General features: G+C 39.2%; 2 protein-coding genes across 2 annotated transcripts in view; both read left to right on the forward strand.

Annotated features, from left to right (window-relative positions):
* Positions 1–6,988, forward strand: part of LOC118331751 (rho GTPase-activating protein 26-like) — a 72,376-nt gene extending 65,388 nt beyond the window's left edge. The window contains exons 19-21 of the mRNA XM_035666822.1: positions 2,292–2,397; positions 4,865–5,024; positions 6,821–6,988. Of these exons, the coding sequence (XP_035522715.1) occupies positions 2,292–2,397; positions 4,865–5,024; positions 6,821–6,988 (434 nt within the window). The remainder of the gene's footprint in view (positions 1–2,291; positions 2,398–4,864; positions 5,025–6,820) is intronic.
* Positions 6,989–7,012: 24 nt separating this feature from the next.
* Positions 7,013–10,706, forward strand: part of LOC118331752 (rho GTPase-activating protein 26-like) — a gene marked incomplete in the record, with an annotated part of 13,996 nt that continues 10,302 nt past the window's right edge. Inside the window, 2 exon segments of the mRNA XM_035666823.1 lie at positions 7,013–7,048; positions 7,136–7,223. Coding sequence (XP_035522716.1) covers positions 7,013–7,048; positions 7,136–7,223 — 124 coding nt within the window.

Consider the following 10,706-nt stretch of genomic DNA (forward strand, 5'->3'; position numbering starts at 1 on the left):
AAGTTTAGATTTTTATTTAAGATCTAAACTTTGAAGACCTGAACACAAGCTATATTCACAGAGCCTTCCGTTTCTTTCCTGCATTAGAAAAGTTCCAACAAGTTCAAAGAGCTGATAAAACAATGGGAAGAAAACACTGAATTAGTATGTATGATTGTTAGAATATACTGTATGTGTGTATATGTATTACAGACAGAAAATTGTATAAAATGTTCCAAAAAATATCAATTGAAGTCATCTCTGATCAGTATTTACAGGAAATAATCTGCTCTAAATCAATTGAAATTGCTAATTTTACATTAACTCCCTAAAATATACCACTTAGTCAGGGGTCACCAGTTTACTCACTGATAGAAAAAGGGGTCCCTCAAGAAAAACTGGTTGGGAACTGCTGCCTTATATGAAACATAATGTGTTCTCTGTTCATTGCAAGTACATCCAGGCAGCACGATTTAGTTGCAGGTTTTATGCTATCTGAATTAGACATCACATTACCCTGTGCTGTTTGTAATATTGCAGTGGATTAAACTGTTTGTTTTTAATTGCTAAATTCTTTTTGGTGGCTGCCAGAACATAATTCTAAATCTCTACTATTAGGACATACTAATACTGGGAACATAGCGTATTTATTCTTTTGTCTGAAGGTCTGAAGGTCTGAAATTCAAGGCGAGAGAAAAAGTGTCTTTAAAGGGTCGTCATCTATTAGGTGATGGATGAGGTGGAGGCTGAGATGATAAATGATTTCTGCTTGGTGTAATCACTTGTGAGTCAGCGCCATATCCACTGACCACAGTGTTACATTGACATTCAGACTCTGTTTGTGTGTGTTTGTTTTTTTTTACTCATCACAGCTGCTGTTGTGCGTGTTTACTGTATGTGCATGTGTATGTGTACATTTTGTGATGTGCAGTTGAAGCAGAGTTGTAATTAAATCAAAACAATAAGGCAAATACCAAAATACTTTGCGAAAGTATGTATGTAGTATGTTCTTTTTTGACACATCTGTCTGTAATAGAGCATCTTAGTTTTGATCTTTGTCCATCACACCAAATTGTGACACAAATTTTCAGCTTCTTTGTTAATAAAAGTAATAATGAGTTGGTACAAAAGATAAAATTAATATAATGTTACATTTGATGAGTGAATCATTTTTAATTGACCTGTTTATCTCTCTCCTGGCTTTTGTAGACAGGAGTGGGAGTTAATTCCAGAGCCTAGTATGGTTGGAAAATTAAGTCATGGATAAAAAAAAAAACGGATTGTGCTTTGAATTTACTCCTGGATAGAAGTCACACCTTTTCAATAGGGTTAAACTTGGTTTTCTGACAGTTTGAAGGAAGAGTGTGTGCTTCAGCATAATGCGTGTGAAGTGTTTTTTTCTCCCATGACTAGAGAATGCATAATAGGGGGCGTTGATTGTTACTGTTTTCATGTGCGTGCATCTGTTTGTAGGTATGTGTGGGTGTAGTGGACGTGCACATGCATGTGTATGTTGAGTTTGTGTGGCTAAATTTGCAATTAGTAAATTTGCAGGGGCTGTTTTGTGTGTGTGTGTGTAAATATTTGGTCTCTATTCATTGTATATTTAATTATTTTAGTGTGTTCTGTTTTGGCTTTTTAGCTCTGTTAGTTGAGATGCTCTACCAGTTGCGAGTGCTGGTGCTGACAGCCAGGGCCCAAGGGTTGATCTAGTGTGAGTCTGCTGTCATCTCTCCATTGACTGGCTCTGCAGCCTGTGACTTATTATAGTCATTCATCAACAACAGGTCTCTCTACTGGCCTGTCTGTCTTTCCTTTCTGTCTACCTGTTAATCTCCACGACACAGAGCTTCCCCACTTTGCAGCAGTGTTAAACACTCAGTGATTGAAACTACCTTTTCATTTGTCCCTCATTCTGATCACTCTGCCTTTTTTTTGTCTGGTCTGCTTATCCGACAACACTTAGATCACTCAGATCCACTGAATCTGAGTGATCTTTACCTTGTGAATAAAGCTGACTAAACCTGTTATTTTACTTGAAGTCTTTGTACGTGATTCTTTTCATTTCTGTCTCTACTGCAAGGTCTTACAAATATCTGTGTTCACAATGATGACTTGTTAGAGGATGTATCATCTCTAACAACACAAATAAAAAGAGTGCATTCCAGTTGTAGACACCTAAGTTTACCCATCAAGTGTTGTGTCAATAAATAAGTTCTTAAATGTGCCACTGAACTTAAACTGAAGACTTAAACTTTATTTCTTTAACAGCATCTCTCTCTCTCTCTGTCTATATATCTGTCTCTGTCCAGAGTTGGACAACCCAGAGGCCAGGGTGACAGAGATCCATGCTCTGGTGCACCGGCTGCCTGAGAAAAACCGACAGATGCTGGAGCTGCTGATGAAACACCTGGCCAAGTAGGTGGAGATATTATACACATGCAGTCTTTCGTTATTATGCTGCATCGGACGTTGTGCACCAGAGAAACAGCACAGTATTTCATTTTTGCAGTTACTATGTATACGCTAATAGCCATCTCCTCTTCTCTTTTTAAACCCACATTGCTGTAATACTTCTTAGCTTGATTATTGTTCATCCTCGAGGAGGATTAGGGCTCTGTGTAACCTCTTGACCACATGCATTAAGGTAGTGTGTACTGAAAATAGAAACCCATTCAGCAGTCACCAGGCCATATCTATTTGCTGATTTAATCCCTTGAAGTTAAAGAGGGATAATGGTCAAGTGCAGGTCTTTCCATGGATGCCAGGAAGTATAGGAGCTACCATTTTTGTGTGATTTATATATTTTTTGTGTGATTGTATATTTTAAGCACCATTGCACCAAGACAAATTCCTCGTCTGTGTAAAAACCTACCTGGCAATAAATCTGATTCTGATTCTGATTCTGATTCTGATGTTCGCAGCCTAGTAAAGACACATTTTCTGATTGGCAGCTCAAAAGGTGTCCCCATGTTTATATATTGTATCCCTTTTTTAACCTAGGCATCTAGATGTCTTTTGATCTGCAAATCACAAAACCACTGCTAACTAGGGGACAATATGATGCTACTAACCTTCTGATTGCATCTTTGCTCAAGGACTTTTCAGCAGGATAGATGCTGATGAGCACTCAGGAAGTTCAATAAATGTGCTCCTGAAACTCTCTGTTTTTCTTATGAAGGCCAATCCCTGACAAATGACTCCTCATTTTTTTTCTTTCAGCACTTTGCCTCCACATTTGGATGCATTTTTGTGCTGTACATAGGCAACAAAATACTGTATAAACAAGAACATTTGTGAATCAAACAGGCTGTCTGTCTGTAGATTACATAACCACAAGCTGCTGCAGCCCATAAGCAAAAAGGCAGGGCATGACACTGTTGGCTTATGTGCAGTTATTCCTCTAATGTAGCCGACTGGTATTGTGGTTTCACTCTAAACCTGCATCTAAGCCCTCTGGCTTTATCTGGCTTTTCTTCAACAGCAGCGGCATGTTTTAATGTGTGACAAATAGGATATCAGCCATATTTATACAACATGTAATCGGGTGCAAATGCAGGTATTTTAAGGACATGCACATCTTTACCTGGGCTTAGTGGATTACACCTGCCTTATAGGTTGAATGACTGAATCACAGTAAACACACCTCCCGTCTCTGTCTCTTTCAATTCAGATCAGATGATTCATTGGCATCAGTGCTCTGGAAAAACAATATTGTCACAGGGAATAAATGGTTATTCTGTCACTAGAGAAAATACACTCAGCTGCCAGTGTATTAGGTAGACTCAGCTAAAATGTCTACAGTCTCTATACAAAAGTCTTGCAATAAATCCTACTTTCATGAAAGTCATAATATAAAAAGGTGTTTCTGTTGTTTAGCCTATCCTCATTTATATAAATGTGGTGGGCAAAATAATGGAAACACATCAGTATAATGCAATATAATTCAACACCTCTCCAAAACAGTTTAAACAAAAACTGAACATTGCAACCTTCTTGAAGTTGTGGATTTCTTGCAGGACTGTCTATATATAAGCCCAGTCAGACCAGACATTTGCAACGAAAACGAAAAATTTGAAAACCTTGCTCATTCCCACCAATGTATCGTCTCCATAGCAACAACTGTCTGTACTTCTGTTATAACTGCTAGCGTCTTTGGTTGTCTGTTTACATTCATTTGGACTCATGTTTCAGGCAACCTGATGAATGCAAGTGAACTATTAACTCCTAAATATAAAGATGTATCTCCTTTCAGCTCTGTTTGGTGTCCACTAACTCCTAAGATATCTGGCTGTATTGCAGCTAAGTACTCGCACTATGTTCACGAGCTAGTCGCTAATTTTATCTGTCTGCCGTGGTGCTGGAAAGGTAGCTTACAGTGGTGGACATGTTCGTCAGAGATGGAGGTGGGGTGGATTAAAGCGGTGACACTAAACCGAAACAGTAAAAGTTCTGGCCATAAAACCAAAACGATCTGAAAGATGCTAATATTCTTTGGGGTCATCCCTATGTCTCCCGGTCCTATGTTCGCGCCGGTCCTATGTTCCCCGGGTCTATGTTTCCCCGCTAAAGGTTAGGGTTAGGTTAGGGTTGGGTTCCCCGGTCCCATAACAAAGCGGGGAAGCATAAAACGCTGGGGAACATCAGGACCCAGGACAATAGGTACACTCCCTACTTCTTTGGGAGCACTGGAGGGAAAATAACGAGTTGGGTGGTAATTTCTTGAGGGTTCATCCCACTACAAGTGACACCCTTTTACACTTACACACCAGTCATTGATCCATTGCGATTAAAGATATTGAATTGTACAGCTTTAAAAATGGTCAGGGTACAGGTTTTTCATTTGGATTAAATGTCTCTCTCTCTGTCTACCTCTCCTCCACAGTGTTGCTAATCACCACCAGCAGAACCTGATGACCGTCGCCAATCTGGGTGTGGTCTTTGGGCCAACTCTGCTCCGCCCTCAGGAGGAGACGGTGGCCGCCATCATGGACATCAAGTTCCAGAACATTGTAGTAGAGATCCTCATAGAACACAATGAGAGGGTGAGAGGGTGTGAGTGTGTATGTATACAAATAAATAACTCGAACAGCAGAGTTTAGTGACGTGGTTGGGGATTAGGTGAATCCCATGGCTTTGTCAAGGGGATTAACTTTTGTGCAACTGAACATTAAGACAGTTAATACACCTAACCATTTACGTCTGAACAAACACTTGCCACACACACACACATTTCTGTATATAGGCCTACTCTATATACACTTCAATGCCACTTTCCCCTTTAGATCCGAGCAGCTTATTGGCAGGCCAAGCTGCTTACAGATGTCACCATGGCAACAGACAAATCAGCCCAGCAGTTTGAGACCCTACCATTGTGGACACACAGTATGTTCAGCCAGTGAAGGAAACAAACGACAGACACACAGACATAAAAACACTTATGTCACACCTGCGTGCATGCATGAATTTACAAACGCGTGCATGTTGAAATAATAACTCACACATACAAAGCACACACACACAAGAAATGTCTTTCAGTCCTCCAGACTTCCCAGACAACAGGTATCTCTAGTGCAGTGTGCAAAAACAAAATAAATAGAGTATACATACTGTGATAAAGCAGGTCTGAACCCTTAAGAGATCTCAACACAGTCCTTGCGTCACTGTTTTCTACAGCTGTAGCATAATGACAGCACTTCCCATATCGGCCCTCTCTCCACAAATAAAAAGATGATTAGATTAGATGCTTTTCAGACATTTAGTTTTTCTGATTTCAACCAAAAGCTTGTGTGACATGCTTTGTTTTCTCCTTCCGTGACAATACATCTATGTAGTGAAATGAAAAGATAATAATGTAAACAGTATTGAAATACTTTGTGACATATTGAAACATTTGTAAGTCTCTCGCTTATGACATTTTAGTGCGCTCCAACAATTTCACTGTGTTAAAATGGGTTTCCCAGCACTTTTTCCCCTTTTCCTTTTTGAGTGGAGCTATGGGTGTGGACCTGGCAGAAAAGCGGAAAAAGGCGATGACAGATAAATGGATGTGGGGATGATGACGTTTGACTTTTGCCGTAATAATTAAGACTAATAGTTGTAGCGCAGCGTTAGTTGTGGAAAACACATCAAGTTTGAAGAATATAGCGATATGTCACGTTATTGGTTAGGGAAAAAAATATGCATGTACATTTTTTTATCACAGCATGGGATTTTCTGCATCTTACCTAATTGTGCTTTAAGATGTACAAATAAATTTGTCACAATCAGTTCCAAATGCAGACTGAATGCCACAACGATCATTGCTGTTGAGTTTTTGCATATGTAATTATTCCCAGTTAAAATAAGTTTGAGACTCAGCAGCAAGCAGCTTTGGCGCTATGTTTAGCAGAGTCTAATCTGCATAGGTGACAATTCAGACATGTGGACCTAGGAATTAATATACTGTATCAGCTCTTATACTAGACATTTTCTCTTTTCAACAAAGAGCAAGAAGGCAAGAATTGTTAACTAGGCGTAAAGTGAATCATGGACATAAGTGGTTTATCAGTCATGTTGCTTTTTTAGTACTGTAGAACTGTATCAAATCACATCTTGCATATTGTTGCATGGAGTGTACAGGTTTTTACACTTAAGCTCAATATTGTGATTACTGTACCTGCCCTTAATGTGATAAGATGTGCTACATTGCCCTGCAGTTACATATGAAAGTATAAATGACTTGACAGCAATAAGAACATGCTGATGCACATTTCTGTAACTTTTCTGTGGCATTCTATGTCTATTTCTATATTGTTTCTTTGATTATACTTACACTTGACTGTCTGGCTTGCTGGTGCAGATATTCAAGGACGTGCCGAGTTCTGCAGGCAGTTCAACCAACATGCAGCTTAACCTGCCCAGGAGGAGAAGCACCGAGAGCAAAGCCCCATCCTGCAGTGAGAGGCCTCTCACACTCTTCCACACACCAACACATTCCCAGAAAGGTGAGCTAAAGCGCCTCATTTGACTAACATGTGTTATGTTTTGCTATATGGTGGGCTTAGAAAACTCACAGTGGTCAACAGATGTAAGGTTTTAGAAAAGGAAAAGGCATGTGTAAAAGCTGCAAATGAAAACATCAGAGTTTGTAAATCGTTTATTTGTTTCTTGGCAGGCCGAAAGAGGAACAGTGTGTCGAACTGCCCACAGTCGCCGAGCTGCAGCAGCCTGTTTCTCCTCTGCTAACTGTAACAGCAGCAGCAGTAGGCAACAGCAGCAGCCAAGTCGAACCCCGAGGACACGCCTGACAAAGCAATGACGGAGAAGCAGCGAGCTCCGCGGCAGATACGGCCCAGGCTCACTGTGAGTGCGGACAGTAAGGAATATAGCAGAATATGGAAACTGAATCTAAAGTCCAGGTGTTAACATTTTAGGAGGAATATATGTGCAGATAATGAAAATAAATAGTCCATAGGTAATGTTTTTCATTAGTGTAAAATCACTTGAATAATAGAATGGTGGGTTTCGTTTCTTAAATGAGCCAGGTTTTATCCCAAAAGAAAACAGGGATGAAGGGTCTCCTTCTGTTTGCTTTCAACTGCTTTTAAAATTTTAACTATACTAAATAATAATAAAATTTAGCAGATGTTATTTTGAACAATAAAAAATAGTCAAATATGAAAAAAAAAAAATAGATGTACAATTACAAATAATAATAAACATTTTTCTATTAACAGAAAACATTGTTCTGAGCTATTCTTATTGGTAAGCTGAAGTGGCAAGTCTAGATTATACAGTGGGAGGCAACATCAAAGTTTTTTGATGTTCATGACAATTAAAATCCAAGGATAAATCATTCTTCAGCATCTAGTAACATTCTGGGTACGTTAAAAGAAATCCTGTTGACAGGGCAATGTAAAGACGAAAAATGAGAACACAGAGAAACATTTGAGATAAATGTAAACGAAAAATGAATACATATATACAAGTACAATACTTAAATAACAAAGAGAATACACATATACAATATATTACACTTTAAATGCCTCATACACATGGATTCAAGAATGTTCACCCATGTTTTTCATGTATCCTAGACATTCTCAGCAGACACAGGAATGGCCAATGAACACACACACACACACACACACACACACAACGAGCACACACACCCAACACAGTATGTCAGCACCACACGTGCATATGTGGACAGCTAAGAGCCAGGGAAAGTGAGTTTGATGATTGGCAGATTGTCGGTTTAAATCCCCATCAACCGCATCTGTGGGAAACATTTGCAAAAGATGAAACTGAAGCTCCAACTGCACCAACAGTGAGAAGATTGTGTCTTCTGGAGGAAAATTGAAATAAAACAAGTAGCACAAAATCCCATACGCATAAAGTATCATGTAGCAGTCGCAAAATTAGTCAAATCAAGTTTTTTAGAATACAATCAACAATAAAAACGTACCCAGCATATATATCCTTGGATTTATCTTACAAAGTGTGCGCCACTTTCCAGGAAGTCGTCTGACCAGGAGTTTATACAGACTGAAACATCTAAGAAGACCTTTAACTTACAACAAAAATATTTTGTAAGTGGCACGGTCTGAAACAAGACCTTTGTCCCTGCTGAGAAGCTACCCGTATATCTTCCATGTAACCACACCTGGACACGCAATGCTGTGTAAACTCACCACAGCCTGCATATATCGGATTTGCCGCAACTTAAGCTCTAACAGCAGGGACACATCAACCCACAACACACACACACACACACACACCACACACGAGCCACACGCACTGTATTCAGCAGTATACATTTAATAAGGAGCCGATGGAGCTTCAGGTTCTGAAGAGCAGTGCGTAAGAGTGCCTTGAACCTGCATTCTTTCTAATGGCCAGCAGGGGGGCAACTCCACTGGTTGCAAAAAGAAAATAGATTGTATGTAAGCTTATGAGACGATGACCCTACCTCTCACTTGATTTTTTACCTCAGTAAACATTTTCCTTATGAGTTTATGATCTCACTTGGTCACATACAGCATGATGTTGATTTTGTAAACTGTGGTCCCATTTAGAGTAAAATAGACAATAAAGCAGAGGGTGCCCTCAGGTTCTCAGGCAAATCTAATCAGGAGAAAGGCAGAGCAATGTAATGTGGTCACTTCTGGCACCCAAAAACCTTCTCACACCGCTCTCTGTATTCCTTCCGATCCACGGAGCCCTACTCGCTGCAGTTCAGTGTCCTGGAGAGGAGCAACAAACACTGGTGGCTAAGGTCCCACTGCAGCTCGGGGCAAACCTGCTACATCCTAGCCTTATAGGAATAAATGTAATTCAGACCATTAGTTAGACAGAGAAGTGTTTTTATGATACTATTTTTGGGCATTGTTGAAGGCCATGGTTCGCCTCTGGGTGTTATGTTAAGTTCAAAGAGATACTTCATCCACAACTGATTGTTAAAGTATTAGAACATTAGAAAATAAATAAAACTAAGAGAGCTAGGGCCTGGAAGAGATATTGGTCTCATAGACTCGTGATGTGTCATGGAGAGTAAAAGAGAGAAAGAAAATCATCTATAAATAGTCTTTCCATTACGAGTCACATTAGAGAAACATTTAATGACTGAGGTGAACAGTCAAGGGCAAGATGGTGCATTATATGTTAATTAGCTTCTATTCTTATTTGATGCCTTTTCTCGTGTTTAGGTTATCCTTTTATGGAATATAGAGATGTCAAGTGTTTTATAAATGTGCCGTTTCGATGTATTGTATGTATGCGAGATCAAGGTTAAATAGGTTTCCCTTTATTAACTATGCCCTAGCAAATTTAGTCGTTAGCATCTTGCAATGTCTAAGATAGAAAACCTTACACTCTTTGCACTTGGGTAATTGCTACATTTTATTTCCATGCATGAAAAAAGAGCTCAGTGTGAACAGGCATACACCAGATTATTTTAGAGTTAAAGATCGACCTGTTGAGAGATTTTCTCCTACTCAACAACCAAGCTTTCTGGCTGTAGTAGTCAGTGAAGTGTGACTCTCAAAGGAGCTGCAAGGGCCAAGATAGACATGGTGAGATTCTCAAGCTTGTTCCAGGTTGTTTTAAAGCAACAGTCTCACGTTGTGAGAAATTTGTGAGCCGTCTTACTCAGAGTCAGATAAGATGATGCAAAACCCACAATAATCATTTTGATATCTGTGTGTTTTGTACAAAGATATGTCTAGCTTATCTTGGCACCTGAAAGAGACATGAAACCAGGGTAATAAAATCCATCCAACTTGAAGGCAAAGAAACATACACCTGAGACAGATTCCCTTTTGGAAGTACAGTATTAGCTCCAGTATTAGTTGATGTAATACCTGCGCCACTCTCTCATGTAGAAATAATATTGTTTGCTATTCTTTCTTAGCTTACTAACACTGTCACTAAGGATGGCACAATGACTATTCTGTGAATCAAAGGTTTACATTTGCATCAAAATAGCAGATGATAAGTATTTTTTTGAAAAACAAAAACAAACATAACATACATTATACTCGAAAAGGCTTTGGAAAAAATGTGTTGCCAGGATACTAAAATGTTCTTGACAAGGACAAAGATGGCAAACCTAGTGGAAGCATGAGATTATAGATATTGGCTGTTAGGACACAAAATTAGAAGAGAATCAGCAACACATATTTTGTGCACAGTTGGTGTGTTGTCCTTGAAACCTGTAACTAAAGGATTCAGATTCAGATTCAGAT

Source organism: Morone saxatilis, unplaced genomic scaffold, assembly GCF_004916995.1.
Source record: "Morone saxatilis isolate NCDOM2014 unplaced genomic scaffold, NCSU_SB_2.0 Contig20, whole genome shotgun sequence".
Lineage (NCBI taxonomy): Eukaryota > Metazoa > Chordata > Actinopteri > Moronidae > Morone > Morone saxatilis.